Source organism: Pogonomyrmex barbatus, unplaced genomic scaffold (assembly GCF_055798465.1).
Source record: "Pogonomyrmex barbatus isolate J1 unplaced genomic scaffold, ASM5579846v1 scaffold2, whole genome shotgun sequence".
In the NCBI taxonomy this organism is placed as follows: Eukaryota; Metazoa; Arthropoda; class Insecta; order Hymenoptera; family Formicidae; genus Pogonomyrmex; species Pogonomyrmex barbatus.
Window position 1 is genome coordinate 6493433 of NW_028297116.1, and position 20369 is coordinate 6513801.

At 32.1% G+C, this 20369-nt stretch overlaps 4 protein-coding genes and 1 long non-coding RNA gene across 11 annotated transcripts; 2 read left to right on the forward strand and 3 right to left on the reverse strand.

Annotated features, from left to right (window-relative positions):
- Positions 1–1634: 1634 nt before the first annotated feature.
- On the reverse strand, positions 1635–3432 carry LOC148936611 (uncharacterized). Its single transcript, XR_016139327.1, has 2 exons — positions 2990–3432; positions 1635–2364 (listed from the first exon to the last, which is right to left on the reverse strand). It is a non-coding gene; the product is annotated as an uncharacterized LOC148936611 (long non-coding RNA).
- On the forward strand, positions 2355–7992 carry Cmtr1 (Cap methyltransferase 1). 2 transcript variants are annotated; one of them, XM_011633989.3, is made up of 4 exons: positions 2355–3034; positions 4220–4291; positions 4375–6529; positions 7007–7992. In XM_011633989.3, exons 1-4 carry the CDS (start codon positions 3028–3030, stop codon positions 7494–7496), a joined length of 2724 nt encoding a protein of 907 aa, XP_011632291.2. In that variant the 5' UTR covers positions 2355–3027; the 3' UTR covers positions 7497–7992. The 2 variants fall into 2 exon arrangements, with proteins under 2 accessions (XP_011632291.2, XP_011632292.2); XM_011633990.3 differs by lacking the exon at positions 2355–3034 and adding an exon at positions 3990–4130.
- Positions 7993–8358: 366 nt separating this feature from the next.
- On the reverse strand, positions 8359–14191 carry Naa60 (N-alpha-acetyltransferase 60). The gene is made up of 2 exons (XM_011633988.3): positions 13834–14191; positions 8359–12909 (listed from the first exon to the last, which is right to left on the reverse strand). Exons 1-2 carry the CDS (start codon positions 14189–14191, stop codon positions 12332–12334), a joined length of 936 nt encoding a protein of 311 aa, XP_011632290.2. The 3' UTR covers positions 8359–12331.
- Positions 14024–17282, forward strand: LOC105424052 (tether containing UBX domain for GLUT4). 6 transcript variants are annotated; one of them, XM_089077125.1, is made up of 8 exons: positions 14567–14707; positions 14805–15050; positions 15157–15212; positions 15290–15539; positions 15665–16135; positions 16205–16562; positions 16652–16817; positions 16888–17282. In XM_089077125.1, exons 2-8 carry the CDS (start codon positions 14964–14966, stop codon positions 17105–17107), a joined length of 1608 nt encoding a protein of 535 aa, XP_088933251.1. In that variant the 5' UTR covers positions 14567–14707; positions 14805–14963; the 3' UTR covers positions 17108–17282. The 6 variants fall into 6 exon arrangements, with proteins under 6 accessions (XP_088933250.1, XP_088933249.1, XP_088933248.1 ...); XM_089077124.1 differs by lacking the exon at positions 14567–14707 and adding an exon at positions 14024–14163 and having other exon boundaries at positions 15665–16562; XM_089077123.1 differs by lacking the exon at positions 14567–14707 and adding an exon at positions 14202–14338 and having other exon boundaries at positions 15665–16562.
- Positions 16944–20334, reverse strand: ecd (ecdysoneless cell cycle regulator). The gene is made up of 5 exons (XM_011633986.3): positions 19846–20334; positions 19268–19761; positions 18687–19194; positions 18351–18549; positions 16944–18225 (listed from the first exon to the last, which is right to left on the reverse strand). Exons 1-5 carry the CDS (start codon positions 20117–20119, stop codon positions 17808–17810), a joined length of 1893 nt encoding a protein of 630 aa, XP_011632288.2. The 5' UTR covers positions 20120–20334; the 3' UTR covers positions 16944–17807.
- Positions 20335–20369: the final 35 nt, after the last annotated feature.

Consider the following 20369-nt stretch of genomic DNA (forward strand, 5'->3'; position numbering starts at 1 on the left):
ATCTTATAACTTATATCTTATATCTATTATATCTATTAACTTATATCATTTTTCTGTTTTTTCCTTAAGGAGTTTTGAGTTTATCTCGAGAGAATGGAGAAGTCCTTCGGGCCATTGAGTGGATTTGACGTCTCTTGACCCACATAAATTTTTTGTATTGCATCATCATGTCTTATATCTATTATATCTATTAACTTATATCGTTCTTCTGTTTTTTTCTTAAGGGATTTTAAGTTTATCTCGGGGTGAAGAACGGAGAAGTCCTTCTCGGGCCATTGAGTGGATCTGATCCTCTGACTGTCTCTTGACGCAGGTTATGCACATTGTTGATCAAATATTTTCTGAACGTCCATGATCAGTAAGCATTTTCAGCGAGCGGACATTTTTGTGAATGATTGTCCGTGTTCAAGTCGAACGACAACCAGCCTGCTTTGTCGGCTTAAACATAGTTATTTTCGTACTCGGTGAACACATCGTTTTACAAACAATTGCAAATTTTGCGGAACTATAGCATTTCTGTACACCAAAAACCAAAACCTTTCTGAAAACCAAAAATATAAAATTGTTGGCCATTGTTGATGTAAATATTAAGAAAACCGTGAAACAATTTCCATTTTCGTAAATGATACATAAACGATATGTCCGATTAGATGATATATGATTTCTAAATAAAAGTTATGTTTTTGTGTATGCACATAAATATTTATATATAAGAAACCATTCAGAAAATTGCTTACTGATTTTATGCCATGGACCTAGTAAGCCTTCCAACTGTTGGTTGAACGCAATCTATAGTATAGATACCGTAACAAAAATGCGATATTATAGACGTTATAACATTTTGACAAAACATCTTTGTTATGGCAAAAGATGATAATGAAGATTACAGCGAAACCCGTATGGAAAGGAACCCATATGAATAGTAATTGAATAGCTATTCATGCATGTAATCGCTAATAGTTACTATTCAAGTTATTACAGAAATTGAATAGTAACTATATAAATCTGAATAGTTCTCAATAGTTCTCAATAATTTCTTTCCATACGGGTTTCGCTATGTATGAGAAAACGCTAAGAAAATATATAGGTGAGAGAATATATTTCAATATAAGTAAAAATTAGAAATTGAAAATTAAAATAAACTAAGTACTAAATAAATTAAGGTTAGAATAGATTAAGACTTTATAGTATCTAATACATTATAATATAATCTAAAATAATGAAAAGTTAAAAGTTAAACTAAGTTTAGATTAAATTGATACTTTATAATGTATTGTAATATATATGTACATATGATATATGAAACATGTTAATATATGTATTATATGTTCTTTATAATCTATGACTCTAAGTTAGTCTATCGAAATAAAATTTATTCACTTTATACTTAATATAATAAAACTTAAGTAGACTTTAATTATAGATAAACTCGTGTAATCTTTAACTAATTGTAATATACATTTTATTTACAGTCATCAGAATGATTATATTACTAATGGGAAGTGCTTTATACAATTAAATTAATAAACATAAAAAGATGTGAAGTTTACTTTATATCTTTTTATGTTACTAAGAAGTATATACATTTTAATGTAAAAATATATAGTCGATTTATTATTGTTTTTCTTATTAACTTTTTATTTAGATTGAAGTTTTATTCTCACCTATCTATTTTCTTTTTTACTTTTAAAATTTTGAATACAAAAATCCAAAAGTAAGATATGTATAGATATAAAATCCAGCATATAAGAGATCTTTAAAATATCGTATAAATTTCTTTTGAACATCTTTCACAAAAAATGTATTTTTAACACATCGTATGCTCTGACTTATGTTGTCTGAAAAAAACTCAATTATCTATTGCAACATGTGATTTACTGAAAAATCTCAATGAAAATGTGATCAATTAAAATCTTGTTTGATCTTTAGCTCTTTTTTTAAACATTTTATGTTTATTGAATCATTATACAACAAAATTCTAAGATACTTTGTCATCATTTATCCAGGTTTAATTCCTGACTGAGATAATATTTTTTCGCAAAAATAATTACAAATTTTCACAACCGATTCGTAGTCTCGTGGATCTCGCTGTGACGCACACTCTCCCTTCTATTCAGTTATTCTATACATTTCATTCATTAATATATGTACTCAATAAAATTATAGGAAAAAAATCTATTATGATAATTTGCTAATAACGATCTTTATATTAAAGCCATTTATTTATACTAAATAAATACTTACTGAATATCTTTAAAAAATAAAAGCAACAAATGATATAACGAAACTTGTATTTGCTACTGAAAAATATCTTATATAGAAGTCTGCTTCGTTGTCTGGAAACCATTCGTTGTCTGGAATAATCTAGGAAGGCATAAAATATAATAAATAGTAAAATAGATCAATATTCACGTTTGTATTTCAAAATCGTTTCAAGTATTTTAAGATATTAATATAGCTTTATGGCCAGTATTTATAGTCTAGTCTCATTTTTAATTTAGTTTTTAGTCTCATTTAAGACTATTTTAAATAATATCTTAAGACAGTAACGTTAATACAGGTCTATGATTGATAATCTTTTAAGACAATACTTAAAATAATCTTAAATATAAGATTTTAATTATAAATATCGGCCCATGATTGGTTTATGACATCTTAAGGCTGCCCTTAAGATAATAATAAATATAAGGGTTAACTCAATAATATATACTGGTCTCAATCTTACTATTCATGTTTTCTTTATGTGCTACCTTAGTCTCGGTCCACAATAGATATTTAATCTTTAAGCCATAAGAAATTGATCAATCATAGTCGATTATTTTTCTCATTATTTTTCTCTATTCGATTATGATGGGTCAATTTCTTACTTCTTAAAGTTTAAATCACCTATTGTGGACCGACACTTAGGCCAATCACAATTGAAAAGTATTGAAGTAGTGAACATTAAGACATTTTTCAGCAATAAACACGAATGGACATAAGTCTTTACCTATTATTTTTACGGATTCGATTCATAATTAGAAAAAGATGAAGAGTAAGTTAAACAGAGAGCTAAAGTTAGGGTACGTTCGAAAACACCACTCGAGTAACTTCGTGTATCGTTTTCTGACATCTCCATGACCTGTGGTGTCTCGAATGTTGGTTAATCGAATGTTAAACAAGGATAAGACGCTACATGGAGTCACTCGGATGGTGTTTTCCAATGTATTCTTAATCTACGTTTGGTGGAATCGGACATTAATGATACAAGTATCATTTCATCCTTGTTAGACACTAAATGTCAAGAAAGATAGAATATTTATATTGACTTTCGCTAAATGAAAAGCATCTTATATGTCATAAATATTTAGTTAGTTAATTCTGTATACACTTACCAACAACTGTCAGTGTCGTTAATTAATGACAGCCATTGAGAGCTGTGCTTTCTTCCTTGATCATTCTTGTCATTAGTTGTTGATAAGCGTGTACAGAATAACACTGTGTCACAATTAATGTTTTTTTATTACAGAAATAATATTTATGTATTTTATACATATACATTTTCATATATTCATAAATTATTTTATTTCTATTATTTTCTTGATTTACATTTACAGTTAATTAGTTCAAAATAAAGTTGATAATTTTTAGATTTTTTATTTAATAACATAATTTAATACAAATTTAAATAATTTTATATCATGCAAAAATATATTAAAGATATTAACTCGATTATTTTAATAGTTATTTTTATAACCATAATGCAGGATTCATATTGCATCCGGCATTCGACATCCAATAAAAGAATACGTTTTCTAGAAACAAAAATATTCTGTCTAGAAACCTTAAAATTAAATAAATAATCTGTCTAGAAACCTGAAATCTCCTATTGGATATTGGATCATCATATGTCGGATGTCGGGCGCAGTATGAATCCTGCAATAAAGAGAAGCAGAAGTGCCATGTATGCACTATTATGGACTATTCCTAATTTTTAGTTATTGGTTAGTGATGTCGCCACTATTTCAATAACAAGAGTGGATATAGTAACTGATGGTTCATATCTATGTAGTTAAAGCGTACAACATTTGTTCTTATTAATGTTCATCTATTGAGGAGAATGTTTCTTTTGCTTTGTAAATGACTAAAATGTAAAATTGCAAAGAATTCTTTCATATTTCTCAATATTTTCCCTTGATATTCATTTTCGGACTAATAACAAATGTTGTTAACCTTACAGAGTTTGAGAAAACTGTATTCAAAGCGATTGAAATTGAAGGATTGATAAAAGAAGCAGAAATCATGGATAGTGGTGCGTATTTTTCGCATTTTTCTCTTTTTTATATATTTAATTATGAAAACAAATTCAATAATTTACTTGTGAAATTTTATTAGGTATTGAGGATAATACTATGAATACTGAAAATATTAATTTGAAGGCAGAGCCTTTCAACGATTATTCTCAACATGATACAGAGGATGATACAGATTATCATTCTGGAGAGACAGATTTTCTGCCTTTTATAAAATCCCAATCAACATTAAATGATACATATGAAGAATATGTATCTGAAGAAGATAGCGAGCTTATTGAACATCCTAATAAGTATAATGACTTGCATGAGTATAGATGTGACTTGGATACTGATTATGTTGCCGATGTTTACGAGCACCAAAGTAAGAGGAGAAAGATGAATAATGGAGAAATCCTTAATGTATCAGAAGAAAAGAAATATGTTGATCAAGTCAAGACAGTAGATAATGATAATGTGAATGACACAAGTAATATATCCAATAAAATTCAGCGTATTATGAAGAATATGGGATACAAGACAGGTAAAGGTCTTGGTAAGGATGATCAAGGACGTGTAGAACCGATAGAAGCGGTTATACAACATGGGCGAAGAGGTTTTGGACATTATGTACCAGGTCTTAAGGAAGCTAGTCTTAAGTGGAATCCCAAAGAGGAAGAGATAAAGGCTATAGAAGATATTGAATGGCTACCAAATATGCATTCTGAGACACCACAGGTCATGGAGATGTCAGATTGGATCAAATTGGGACCAAGAAAACACACCATAGATGATGAGGACAATTTCTGCAATCCAGAGATTTTAAAGCAGATTATTAGATCAAAAACTGTATTTGACAAATTAGACAAGGTAGAAATGCGGAAAGCAAGAACTCGATCTAATCCTTATGAAACAATTCGTACTGTTAACTTTTTGAACCGTGCTGCTGTCAAGATGGCGAATATAGACAGAGCTTGCAATTTTATGTTTACTGATCCGAAGAATTTAAATTCCAATGAATTGTTATACTTTGCTGACGTATGTGCTGGGCCAGGTGGTTTCAGCGAATATGTCCTGTCTAGAAAAGGATGGCGTGCTAAAGGATTTGGATTTACATTGAAAAATGAGAATGATTTTACATTAGATGAATTTTTCGCCGGTCCATGTGAAACTTTTCATCCGTTTTATGGTTCTAAAGGCAATGGAGATGTATTTGATGCACAAAATCAAGAGGAATTTAAATCATTAATAATGAAGCATACTAATGGTAAAGGCGTACATTTTATGATGTCGGATGGAGGCTTTTCAGTAGAAGGCCAGGAAAACATCCAAGAAATTTTATCTAAACAATTATATTTATGTCAGTGTTTGGTGGCCTTGATGATAGTAAGACCAGGAGGTCATTTTGTAACAAAATTATTTGATTTGTTTACACCATTTAGTGCTGGTCTAATTTACTTAATGCGTAAATGTTTTGATACAATTTCTATCTTTAAACCCAACACTTCGAGACCGGCCAATTCAGAACGCTATTTGATATGTAAAAAGAAAAAAGCCGATACTCAGAATATTGCAGATTATCTTTCTCATATTAATTATTTACTTTCACTGAGAATTGATACCAATGATGTACTTGAATTGGTACCGCTTTCAATATTAGAAGCCGATGTAGAATTTATAAAATATTTGAAAACTTCCAATGATAATCTCGGGAAGAAGCAGATAACGAATCTTTTAAAAATTGCTGCATTTTGTGAAGACCCTACTTTAACAGAATCAAAACAAGCAGATATGCGTAAGGAATGCCTAAAATATTGGAATTTACAAGACAAAAGTAGGATAAGACCACAAATACCGAAGCCACAAGACAAAGTACGCGAGATATTGCGTGATTCTGTATCAATTTTAAGAAGCGAGGCAACCAAATTAAAGAGCGATAATGCACGAAATACAGTACTCAATCAACCATATGATTGGTATTGCATGCCCTGTGGTTCTGGAGCATGTATAGAAGAAGAAAAGATAGCAACATTTTATTTAGGTTTGGGACGCAGAAAAGTATATAGATTTTCCAGAAATAAATGGGAATCTGTTGGAGACATTAAAATAGAATTACCAGCCAATACATTAGTATATGCCGAATTAGTATATGAAACCAAATGGACTGGAAAATATTTTTCAAAAACTCGAGCATTACACATTTTAGACGCTTATATGCTTGGTGGAGAAGATGTAAGCAAATATTATTTGTCTACAAGGTAAGCTTTTCTTTTGTGTTGTCAAGTAATACATTTTAAAATATCATGTATACTTTATACCATGTATACTAATGTTATGTATACTCTAAATTGTTAATATATTATTTATTCATATATTTCTATTGTTTAGAAATAAGTAATTTAATTGAACCTAGATCAAATTAAAACAAATATAGTTTTATAATTGTATACATGTATACATATACACACACGCGCGCGCGCGCGCGCGTTATAAAACGTGTGTGTATTATAAAACGTGTGTGTAAAGTATACATATAATATTGCAAAGTCTGTATTGATCTTGCTCTAAATTAAATTATAGCAAATATGAGTGTTTATTTAAAGATATAAATATATATTTTCGTGTAAATTAATTTAACTTAAATATATAATTCTTAACAAAATATTGATTATGAATAATTATTATGAATTAATTATATTACATGTAACTATTTTAATGTTTGATATATGTTTTAGATATAAACTCACCAAAATGTTTTGTGACGCGCTATGGAAGCCTAGTCCTAACGATTATATTTGCATTCGAGCCAAGGAGCGGTTTCTGCTAACACCAGATATAGAGAAAAAGTTGCGCGTTACACCACACCGCGTCAAATTGCCTAGCGCATTTGAATTTGCGAAAAACCCATTAGAATTTGACGGAGAGAACGATACAGCATACGTGTATTCAGCATTTAATAGCGTTCTTTTTATACGAAGTATCGCACAGCCATGGGCACGTCATATCAGCAAAAAGAGTCATGAATATTATGTTTATAACAGAGTTACTGGTAAGTCAGAATATGAAATTCGAGATGGAATGCCCAATAGACCGCATGAAGCCGAGGCTAATTTCGTTAAAGCGTTTGAAGAACGAGTTGTTTGGAATTGGCCTCAGGATACACAAGGTACATTAAATATGGCAAATTTCGTTCAAATGTTAGCTCCGTGGAAAATTACTTCATAGTCACTGTATATATTGCAATTTACATATGTATATATGTATATAATTTGTATTGAGGATATATTTTATTTAAAATAGAAAAATAGAGTATTAATATTCATGAATTCTTTTGCTGATATGACTATAATTTTTATTTAGTTCCTAAACATGTTTCAAATCTTTATGCCATTTATTTTCAAAATTCCTAATATTATAGAATATATTTACGAATTTTGCTAATATTGCTGATAATTTTATTTTTATTTAGTTTCTAAATATGTATTTAAATCTCTATAATTTAATTTCAAATTCTATAGAATAGCAAATTAAGATTAAATAAAAATTATTTAAAAGACTGTACTACTAGAATTTTATTTTATGTATATCATTTTTGCTATAGTTTGTAATATATATATATAAAATGTACATAATCTTTGTATATTAAATATATAAATACTTAATATATATACTGTACATACTGACATAAAAATATGAATAAATTTTGAGGTATAGAAAACCATATGCTTCAGTCTACCATAAATTATTTTATCACAGATTAAACCATAGTTTTCTATATGTCGAAATTTAATTTTTTTATTTGTAATTCCATATGTTTCTTATACTTTATTCTTTTCATTATGTTCTTAAACTGCAATGAAAAAGGTCTATTAGAGAAAACCACTTTAAAAAAACGCATTTAATAATATCTCATGGGTGATATAAGGAACCATTAGCATAATTGTTAAAATAATTATACATAATTACACATACACATATATATATATATATATATATATATATATATATATTTCAACTGCTCTATTAAAACAAGATATCTTTTGAATTACAAGAAATTTTACAATTATCCGAAGAAACAAATATAAAGTTTATATAAATTGTAACATGTTAATTTATTACAAACAATTTCAATACACTATTTTATATACAGCTATATCTTTTCAATATAATTTGTATATTTACATTATGTATAAATTTCCGCACACATTCTCTTTTTCGTTTTTACATTTTGCTTTATATTTAGATTCTGTTTATCCTTAATGTTGCGTGAAAAATTATTATTTTTCAACATGTGTAATAAGAAAAAAATAAAGCTTTTATTTAAATCACTTCGTAAAAACAAAGATAATTATATCTTATCTAATTATTTCTTTACAAACATGTATGTATGTATGTATGTATGTATGTATGTATGTATGTATGTATGTATGTATGTATGTATGTATGTATGTATGTATGTATGTATGTATGTATGTATGTATGTATGTATGTATGTATGTATGTATGTATGTATGTATGTATGTATGTATGTATGTATGTATGTATGTATGTATGTATGTACGTACGTACGTACGTACGTACGTACGTATGTTGGTACGTGTATATATATATATATATGCACATACACATACATATACACAGAATGAACTGAATTTTATTATGTATTTCTTACTCCTTGTGATTAATTAATTGTGTCCTTACTTGTGATTATATTGTTGCTTTTGACGTGTTGAAAAGAGACAATTTATAAAATGTTTAAGAAATGACATTCTAAGAAAGAAACAAATAATAAATCTCTTAAACATTGTTGTACTATTATACATAAATTCAACATTCATGGAATTCAAAGGAAAATAGACAGGAAATGGGAAAAGAATGTCTGAAATATTGGAATTCGCCAGATAAAAATAAAATCGTAAATTTCAAAAATCGCAAGAAAAAGTAAAATATTAAATAATTTTATATTAATATTAAGGAATAAACCGATAAAATTAAAGAATAGTAACCGAAGTAAGACGGAATCAGCCATATATTTGATACTATGCCTTGTAATTCAGGATAATTCAGATACAGAAAAGAAAGAATGCAACATTTTATGCTAGATGAATTTTTCGTAGAAGATCAAGAGAACATCCAAAAAAGTCCATCCAAACAATTAAATTTATATCAATACTTAATAGCTTTGATAATGATAAGACCGGGAGGACATTTTGTTACAAAATTATTTGATTTATTTACATCGTTCAGTGCTGGTCTTATTTACTTGATGTACAAATGTTTTGATAATATTTTCATTTTCAACCTCAATACTTCAAGACTAATTCAAAACGTTATTTAATATGCAAAAAGAAAAAGATACTCAAAGTTTACGGATTATCTTTTTCACATCAATTATTTGCTTTCGTTGAAAATTGATAAAAACAATGATCAAATTGGTACCGCTTGATGTATTACAAATCAATAGGAAATTCATAAAGTACTTGAGAAATTCCAATGACAATTTTAGGAAGTAACGAATAATGAAACTCTTAAAGATTGTCGGAATTTGTGAGAGTCTTACATTAACAGAACCAAAGCAAGAAGACATGCGAAAAGAATGTCTAAAATATTGGAATTTGTTAGACAAAAGTAAAATAAAACTACAAATGTTGAAGCCAAATTAAAACATGCGAAATATTGCGTGATTTTGTGTCAATCTTAAGAAGCGAAACAACCAAATTAAACAGCGATGTACGGAATACAGTATTCGATCAATTACATGATTATTGTATGCTTTGTGATTCAGATATGTAGAAGAAGATAAAATTGCTACATTTTATCTGGATCTGAAACAAAGATATATAAATTTTCTAGAAATAAGTGAGAATTTGTAAGAAATGCCAAAATAATAATAAAATAAAATTACGTGATAATTCAATCTTCAAAAGCTTGAAGACAAATAATACTTGCTTATTTTCTTTACCGAGCATATAAGCATCCAAGATATACAATGTTCGAGTCTTCGAAAAGTATTTCCCAGTCTCTTAATCTCGTATATCAATTCGGCATAAACCAGTGTATTAATTGATAATTCAAATTTTTAGCATCTTCTACTGACTCTCTCTTATTTCTGAAGAATCTATATATTTTTCTTTGTTCCCAGACTCAGGTAAAATGTAATGATTTTATCTTCTTAGCATAATAAAATGGCATAATAAATAAAATGTTACCATTCTTTCTTTTTCTATGCATGTTTTGAATCATAAAGCGTGCAATATATCAATCATATAGCTGATTTAATATTATATTTCAGATTATTATTATTCCAATATTTTAGACATTCTTTTCGCATGTCTTCTTGCTTTGGTTCTGTTAATGTAGGACCCTCACAATTCCAACAATCTTTAAGAGTTTCATTATTCGTTACTTCCTAAAATTGTCATTGGAATTTCTCAAGTACTTTATGAATTTTGTGTCGCGTTGTAATATGTCAAGTGATACCAATTCGATCGTTCTTTTTATCAATTTTCCATGAAAGCAAATAATTGATGTAAAAAAGATAATGAACTTTGAGTATCAGACTTTTTTTTGCATATTAAATAACGTCCTGAATTAGTTTCGAAGTTTTGGAGTTGAAAATGGAAATATTATTAAAACATTTGTCAAGTAAATAAGACCAGCACTAAACGACGTAAATAAATCAAATAATTTTGTAACAAAATGTTCTTCCGTCTTACCATCATCAAAGCTATTAAGCATTGACAAATTTAATTGTTTGGATAAACTTTCTTGGATGTTTTCTTAATCTTCTACAGAAAAGCCTCCATCCTCCATCTAACATCATAAAATATTGCCTTAAAATATTCTTTCTTTTCTGTGCATGTCCCTGAACTATGGCATAGTATCAAATATATGACTGATTCCATCTTACTTCGGATGTTATCATTCTTTATCGATTTATTTTTTAATATTAATACAGAATTATTTAATATTTCACACTTTTTCTTGCGGTTTTTGAAACTTACAGTCTTGTTTTGCTTTTATCTGGTGAATTCCAATATCTCAGACTTTCACATGATTGCTTATCTGAAGTCCATGAATATTAGTTTTATGTATCTTATTTTCCTTATCTAGTGAATTCTAAGAGATGAAGAAATTTTTTTCGAAAACTTGAACATTATATATCTTGGAGGCTTATATACTCGATGGAGGAAATATAAACAAGTATTATTTGTCTTTAAGGTAAGCTTTTTTTGTTTGAATAAACAATATTGTGTGTAACAAAATTGTGTGTAATATTTCATATGTAATATATTTTAAGTTATTTATATAAATTTTATTCAAGAGAAAATTAATAAAAATTTTTATTTCTGAAGAAGCGTTTCAAGAGATATATTCATTAACATATTTATGATTTGAAGACATTGCATGTTCATTCTATGTAAACATGTATGTATATATGTATGTATGTATGATGTATATGTAATATGTATATACATACATACATATATATATTTCAATGCATTTGTTATGTATAAATCTCTATAAATATCAATAATAAGCCTTTTAATCTCCTGTTGCGTTAAATATAATTATCTCGAAATTCACGCACACGAGTTTATTTGTTAAAATTAACAATGATTTAATATCATTTTTTACCTTTAAAAATGATGGAAGATATTAATTAATGTGCAAATTATTTCAACTTAATTATTTTTGGCAGTTACACATCTGAAACTATTACAGCGGTATTGTAATAATTATGTATCTTTTCGCAACAACTAGTAACTCTTAGTAACAAAAAGCATGCTAAGATACTCTGAAGCTTTACTGTCCAAACTTTAGATAAATTTATATATCTGTTTGCATTACGTACATGCAAATATGATTAAATCAATATTTGTTTTTGACTTCGCATTATATTTAGTACATGTCTACATAATAAAATCATATGGCCATCCTGCGGCTATCTACTTGAACCTGTCATAACATCAACTGATTTATGGCACTTTACATATAACATCTCTAAAATTAAAAAAAAAAATAAATATATGATTAAACATAATAAATCACAAAATGTATCATCTGTGGTAAGAGAGAACGGTGGTTGCCCACAGAAGACGTTGCCAAATCCATCGCGGTATTCTACATGGTACAAGATTGGTCATCGCGCCAGCTAAATGACGCACCCAATCCCAAATACCCCACGGTGCATGTCCGCCATTAACATAAAGAACATATGTGAAACCGTCTTTACACTTTCCCCGGATCGAGTAATAATACGGAAGAAAACTATGCAATCGAAAGTGACACCTTTGATAAAACAATATAGCTGGAGCGTTGCTGGAAAGTACATGTAGGAAGACTGCCTTTACAGAGAAACGTTCGGGAGCAGTGACGTGAGCCAGTAGTTGTTCTAGCAGCAACGAGGCTATCCCGTTTCTTCTGTATGCGCGGCGTACGCCTAAACTAAGTATATAGCCCACTAGGCAATTTTTCCCAAGGCTGGAACACAAGATGCCGCGATCCTCCTTATTCAATCTGGCGTACGGCTTTATTTCCGCGACTATCAGCCCTATTATTACTCCACCGTATACTGCTGCGAGCGCATAAAATCTTGATGAACTCGTGATGTCTTCATACCATGAATATGGATAATCTGTGTAGATAAAAATTAAACATTAATTTTATGTAGTAGTTCAAAACATTTTTGTACATGTTACACTTTTACAACAAATATCTTGTAATATACAGATTGAAAAGATTGAAATTGTTGATATATACAGACTGAAAAGATATTGATATATTTCTAAGAAAAAGTTTTAGATAGGTCTCCATTAAATATTATAAATAATTCAATTATGGAACTTAATAAAATTATATTCCAACAATTGTGAGAAACATTTAATCAATATGTCAACAGATATAATTTCTATTATTGTCCATTTCTACTAATATAGAGTAATTTTAATCTCAATTTAATTTGATCTTTATCTTTTTCTAATTCTTACTAAAAAAAAATAAAAAGTTAAACTATTGATAGATTTCAAGGTGAAAATGATTTCAAGGCTGAAAATCTACCTCACAAGTATTTGTTTTGAAGCTTGAGATATGTATATGCATACAATAGTCATTATGTTATTGTAAGTCAAACTGTTTGGATTCAGTATACATAATAGGAATAAGGAATAAATAGAAAGAATTAAGAACAAAAAATCATTTTGAAGTAAAAGAACATCTTAATATTCCTTGATCACATATTGAATCAATTTAATAATTTCCCATGTGTCAAAGTTTATCTTTTTCTAATTTCCTATGTTTAATTTCTTGTTTCTTTTTTCTTATTCCTTTCATCACATCTAAGTCATTTTTTTCAAACATATATCTCTTTCCCATTCTTTCCCAAATTGTTTATATTTTTTTTGGCATCATTCAAAACAGGCTTCCAGAATACTAGAGAAAAAGAAAACATTAAAGGATCTGTATTACAATTGTATTACAAAAGACATTTCTTAATCCTATGTTTCTTTCACTCTTTTCAAGCAGATGAAAATCGTGTTTGTCTTTAGGATTAGACGCTTACCTATCGGAAACCAATCTTGACAGAGCGAGCGAACCTCCTCCAAATCGTCGGGACAAAGGAAGCGTAGCTGTACCTCACCCAGGACGCATAGCGGCACCGTGACCGCCGACGTCGTGACCGTGACCGCCGGCGTCGTCACGGGGGTTGTCGTCGGGCTACCACCGCCGGTGATAGTGGTGGTGGTGGTGGTGCTAGTGGTGTTGGTTGAGCAGCTTCTCGCAAAGGTCTCATTCGCGGTGTATGAGGCACGCTGCTTGCCGATCTCGGGCGACCCGACGTCGACGGCTCGCCCGCCGAGCTCGCTGTCGTCGATCTCCGGCAGGATCACCGGTAGGTATCGGTTAAAGGACACCACCATCACGCCGCGACTTGCCTGGTTTCATCTCACGAGTCGTCATTTGTGCGTCGTTGCGTTGACGAACGGTGCGGAGACGTCAAGGCGGCGGTCGTTGCTGATCGTCGCTCGTAAACACACGGCGGTGCGCGATGAATGCCTGATGCTGGTGTGAGTGATATGATATTTCGTCGTCTCCCCGCTTTTCTCACCTACTCCCTCCCATCCCCTGACTGTGTCACGCTATTGTCTGTTCAGTCAACTCCGTTGCGAGCGCGACAGATGGGTCAGATGTGGCTTGCGGCGCGTTATATTGTTTTTAGATATCCTGAGCTTGATGTAAACGATCCTGCAGGTGGCCACACGACAGCCTCGACGGCTTCTTGCCAATATTTCTAGTATGAACAAGAGCGATTGCGATCTGAGTCATATGCGCGGCTGTTAATAAAGCGTTGAGTATTTGATTAATCTGATGACATGCAGGTATCTGTTAGATAGATAAGTCTTCAATTGGGAGAGGCGATCTAGAAAAATGAAAACGTGTGTAAACACAGCTTGTCTCCACAATAAAAGAAAGCGCGATTTTCGTAACCAAAGTACGATCAAGTATCTTTTATCTTTTTTTTTTTTTTTGCAGATTGATTGATGAATACATGAAGACGGGACTTGACACAACTTCGTGGGAAGAGGAGAAGGGGACAGGTGAAATATCTGCGCGAGCAAGTTGCCTCGAATCAGCTGTTCACCTCGCGACAATTGGACCATCAGTGTTCCTTTTGAAGTTCTGCTGATCACCATGGCGGCAAACAAGACCGTTGTCGTTCTCGCGCCGAACGGTCGCCGGCAAAACGTGAAGGTTACGATTAACACGACGATTTTACAGGTGAGTTCGATGATTTTACGCGCGACTTGCGAGAATAATCATACGTTCGATCGAGAGGGGAAAAAAAGAGATCCCTGATACGACTTCAAACAAAGGTTCATTCCAGATTCTAGAAGAAGTATGCCAGAAGCAAGGCTACAAGGTCGACGACTATGACATCAAGTGAGTCGTTAAACGTATGACATTTTAGATTCTGATTTTTCCACAGCTTCATGTTATATCTTTGCTGTTTGTTACAGACATAGTCGACAGATATTAGATCCCAACATGATATTCCGCTTTGCCGGTTTGCCGAATAATGCACAATTGGAGATGGTAGCTTGTACAAAGGCGCGTGCAGTGTCGAATGTTACAATCTGTCTTCAGCCGGAGGATGGAGATAGAGTAACATGCGAGTTTTCACCCAGTACAACGTTAGCTCAAGCATTGACAAAAATATATCCCGACTCTGATCTTAAGAGGGCTGTGCTGATTTACATGCATCGTGAAGTATGTATATATTATATACAGAATATCTGCTTAACATAGAAATTGAGATGTTTCACAATGATATATAATTAGATATGTAATGCAAGCATATGAATGAGAATTATGCTTCATATCTTTTTATATAGGTATATGGAAAAGAAGCATTAGAAAATACAACCTTAAAATCATTGGGACTCAACAGTGGAAAGGCAATACTAAGATTAATATATCGTGATCCCGAACAATTGCAAACTCAAGCACATGTATCTACTCTTTTGCTTCCAAAGTCAGCCATGACAACAAATGATTCACTGAGCACAAAAGATTATCACAGAGTGCCATCATCTGTACCACATTGTAGCAAGACAATAGATGATGTTGATATATCAGCGAGAAGTTTATCTGTAAAAGTGGAAAATCAGGAAGAACTGAAAAGGGAGATAAAAATAAATACGAAAAAAGAGAAGATAGATGCGCTTAATAATAAAAAAAAAGAAGACACATCCAGGATAGAAAATTATTCTATTGCGTCCAGCCATAAAGATCACATTGAGAAAGATCAACATATCACAGAGACGTGTGTCAAAGTCCAAGAAAACGCATATGAAATTAAGTTTGTAAGGTGTAATTGTGCAAACATGCAATCATATTCGAGCGACAGTTTACTAATCGATTTTATGTTACAGTTAGGAGAGAGAAACGCTTTGATCTTCAATCAAGCAGGAACTCAGGCAGTGCCAAGAGACGAATTGCCGGATAGCTTTTTCGATCTTGATCTTCACGACGTAAAGATGCTTTTAAGAGATGCCAAGCGTCGTAGAGAACAACTCGAAGATGCTCCGCTTGTGACGGAGGCACAACGTCAATTAGATCGTGACAAACGTACTCTGAACCGATTAAACAAGTATCGCCGTGCAGTAATTCGCATACAATTTCCCGATCAATTTGTTCTTCAAGGTTTATTTGAACCACTAGAGACTATCGAAAGTGTTAAAAATTTTATAAAAAATTATTTGGACGATCCAGAATGCGAATTTACTCTCTGTGAGTAACGATTATCACATTTATTTTATTTATATGCAAAAGGCGAACATGTTATATTTTATTATTGATAAAACTTTACTTTTTTGTAGACACTACCCCACCAAAGCATATTTTAAATCCTGATGTACGATTGATAGACGAAGACCTTGTCCCCTCTGCTATCATTCATTATTCCGGACAGTCGCCACTCAAGTCAAGCGTAAAGGAAAAATTAACAGACCCTAGAGTTGCTGGAATCGAAGCTGTAAAATCCAGGTAAAATATACACTGATTATTATCAAGTATCGCTCGATGTGAAATGTTATTAAATTTTATTTGTCTATAGGACCACTACGACGCAGAAAGAACAAGATCTAGCGATTGAAAATGATAGAGACACACTTATTGAGAGCAATCATGTAATTCCAGGACCAAGTGGTATTAAATCATCATCATCATTATCATCATCATCATCATCATCATCATCATCATCATTATCATCATCATCTTCATCAGCTCAAAATCAAAACAGGACACCCAAATGGTTCAAACAGACATTCAAATAATTGTTTACCTTGCTAATAATATCAAATAATTTCTCAAATTGTAATATAAACATTCTTTACGGGATTTTCATGAACATTTATGTATGTACACGTGGAACATGACGCGTGCATATACATTTTGCTATATATATTCCTAACAAGTCTTAATAAAATATACAAATCTATACACAAGAAATGTCCGTGTCTCTCATTATTCTAATTGAAATATACAAAGCTTTACACATAACATTCTGATGCTTAGTAAAATTAGTTACAAAAGTGGAAACAAAATGCTATATATATATATATATATATATATAAATAGTAGAATTCTTATAGTCTAATTCTATGGCCGCATTAATAACGTCTTATATATTATATCTCTGTGTGTGTGTGTGTGTGTGTGTGTACACACACACACACACACACATAATTTGTATGAAAAACAGTGATATATAGTCGAGGGATGAAAAGTACAATCGTGAAATATGTATCGATGATACTAACTGCGTGATAAAGGTGCTTTTATCGATAACGTTAAGTATATATTTTAAGTAATAAATGTAATAATTTGGATAGTAACGAGATTTTTAGCCCATTGTTTTTTTCTTTGAAATGACAAATGCTTATGTATTTTGCAGAATGAAGCGAAGATTGTAATAATGTTTACAAATAGTGTAACATGTGAATCTATGTTAATTGTCTAATATACGAAGTGCCATTAACTTTGTAAATCAGGCGGTACCGTCGTAGGTGATTGCAACTGCAAGTGCATGAGCCTCCGAACAGGACCGCCGATTATGTTGCCAGTCGGGCCGGAGCCGCCGGCCTCGGCTTCGATACTTTCTCGCAAATTTGTCTCTATGGGATCTATACTATTATTATCAACAGAATTCTCATCTTGTATCATTTGCGATTGCAGTTGTGAATCTAACAGTCGCATATATTTGTCCATATCGCCACCTTTATCCTCGTCATCGCCACCCAGCGATCCTTCTGAGCTACCCTCAAACTCGCCTTCTCCTCCCGGAACGACTAGATCGAGAATGCCTCTCAATGTATTATCGAACACGTCTGCATCAAAATCTATTCGTGCACCATCCTCTGCATCTTGCATGTCATTATCTATTGATTGTTCCCTACAAGTGAAATAATTATTTATTTTATGATAGTGAATTATAATCAAATTATCATATATCAAATTATTAAGGACATTAGTATATCCTTTAAAATTATCTACTTCTCTGATAAATAAAAATCATACCCTAAAAAATGAACGCCATCAACGTCGCTAGTTTGATTGAGAAACGATTGCACTTTTTCTCGGAGACTCATAGATTCTTGATCTAACTTTTTATCCTTGACGCTGCCCCATTGTTGATTTAAATATGTATCCAACTGTTCTGGGTCCACATTTAACCAGCTATCGCTATCGGCCGGACTTAACATAGTCTCATCTTGAGCTGCATAGAAAAAATATTTAATTACAACTATGTAAGGTTAATGTAGAAACGTTTTTTTTACACTACTAATTGAAATAATTAAATACTTTAAATACTTTAAATTAAATAATTCTTTAAATATGTAAGTAACAAATTACCATGCATTTCAATGTCATTTGTCTGTATATTCTCCCATGCTTCTAAAACTTTTTGAGCATCGCTTTCGTACAAATTCGTTACATTATCAAACAAAGTTGCATGCTTCAAGAAATACTCTCTCGCTGTAGACAGCAACTTATCACGTTCTTGACTACCTTCCAACAGATCTCTAAAGTAACCGTTTGCTTCTAAACGAGCTAAATAAGCGTTGAAAGCTGGTTCGTTCAGCTTTAATTTTTCAGCGTCATCGGGAACATCCGATCGTTCTCTGATACGTTTTCTACGTTCCTCATTGGCCCGAGCTACTAGCATCTCTAAACCGCATGCTATTTTAACTCCGAGAACATGAGCATTGTATTTTGAGCAAGTTGCAGGTGGTATATTCCAACCTGTTCTTGGATCGCCGGTATAACGACAGTGCGTTGCCATCGCGTACAAACACTTGGTCATCTTAACATTAACCATTGTTCGTTGTTCAGGAGGGAAATATCTCATGGCGCGACAGACCTACAATGTACGATAATAATAATATGATGTCTAAAATTGAGTGTATATAAAAATAAATTAAATTCTATCGTACTTTGCGTTCAAGTGGATCTGAATGAAAGATTGTTCTAATCACTGGAGCTATGAGTCTTGGTTCTACACGAAGTATAGAGGCTGCTTTCTCTGGGAGGAATGCTCTGGCCTTGTGCTTCCTCTTCTGAATTTCATCAGGATAAATCCCAATTCGCTTTTGTAATACAAGCTGTACTTTCTCAGACATCTTAGAGATATGTGGCTTGCCATTTATAGTATTTAACAAATTGAGAAACGACGTTCCTCTTTCTCTAATAACATGAATATCACCGTTATGAATAAACACTCGATCCTGGCATGTGTTGGGATCAGCCCAGAGTGGTAGGACATTAGCAGTTTCTATCAGAAGAAATTCTCCATCTGTATCCACCACTCTGGCAATTAACCCATCAAAAACTTTAGTGAGTCTAAATATCAGAAACACTGTCAGCCACTCATCTCCTATATCCTCATCAAAACGTAAACTCGCATAGATGTGAGGCAGGGTATGGTAATCTAGTGAAAGAAAAAAGTATTCTTATTGATTAGAATGAATCATCACATGGAACATGAAAGGCAACACAAAGATGAGATATTCACCTTCTTCTACTGCTGATCCTTCGAGAATTCGGTTCAGCAGCATTGCTTGTTTGGTCCTAGGACGGAAATTTAAACTGTCACAATGCCAGATGTAGTCGACGACGAACGAAGTAATCTCTTCATTGTACTTGGCGATTTCTTCGCTCAGTCTCGCTTCTGTCACCGCGTCCGGGTCAGACGCGTAGCAGAACTTGGGATAGAGAAAGCATTCGAGACTGTCCTCCTCCTTGGGCTTGTGCGTGAGCACTGTATTTGCCATTTTCTGACGTCGCATCCGATCCTGAGAAGCGTGTTCCTCGTCGAGAGCGTTCGTCTATATTACCTCGTTCACCAGGTCGACTTCGGATAGATGCGTGCTTTTCTCACAGCGTTCGTCTTCCATGCGATTCTCGTGGCTGACTGCATAGACGATAAAAGAATGTGACTAAAGTTGTTTATTGCATTATTGAGGCGCGACCATAACCTATGCGGTCCATTATTGGATCGACGCAGTTCAGGACACGCGCGCTGTGACAAGCGACCTA

What these genes read in the sequence shown, in the direction of transcription:
- Cmtr1 (XM_011633989.3), top strand. An exon ending in AGCAGAAATCATGGATAGTG is followed by an intron (nt 4,292 to 4,374) that starts GTGCGTATTTTT and finishes AAATTTTATTAG; the next exon opens with GTATTGAGGATAATACTATG. An exon ending in AAATATTATTTGTCTACAAG is followed by an intron (nt 6,530 to 7,006) that starts GTAAGCTTTTCT and finishes TATATGTTTTAG; the next exon opens with ATATAAACTCACCAAAATGT.
- Naa60 (XM_011633988.3), bottom strand. Translation starts at nt 14,191, where the DNA reads ATGGTGGTGTCCTTTAACCGATACCTACCGGTGATCCTGCCGGAGATC. An exon ending in TCAAGATTGGTTTCCGATAG is followed by an intron (nt 12,910 to 13,833) that starts GTAAGCGTCTAA and finishes TTATCTACACAG; the next exon opens with ATTATCCATATTCATGGTAT.
- ecd (XM_011633986.3), bottom strand. Translation starts at nt 20,119, where the DNA reads ATGCGACGTCAGAAAATGGCAAATACAGTGCTCACGCACAAGCCCAAG. An exon ending in AGGATCAGCAGTAGAAGAAG is followed by an intron (nt 19,762 to 19,845) that starts GTGAATATCTCA and finishes TTCTTTCACTAG; the next exon opens with ATTACCATACCCTGCCTCAC. An exon ending in CAGATCCACTTGAACGCAAA is followed by an intron (nt 19,195 to 19,267) that starts GTACGATAGAAT and finishes CGTACATTGTAG; the next exon opens with GTCTGTCGCGCCATGAGATA.
- LOC105424052 (XM_089077124.1), top strand. Translation starts at nt 14,964, where the DNA reads ATGGCGGCAAACAAGACCGTTGTCGTTCTCGCGCCGAACGGTCGCCGG. An exon ending in GTCGACGACTATGACATCAA is followed by an intron (nt 15,213 to 15,289) that starts GTGAGTCGTTAA and finishes TGTTTGTTACAG; the next exon opens with ACATAGTCGACAGATATTAG. An exon ending in AGAATGCGAATTTACTCTCT is followed by an intron (nt 16,563 to 16,651) that starts GTGAGTAACGAT and finishes ACTTTTTTGTAG; the next exon opens with ACACTACCCCACCAAAGCAT.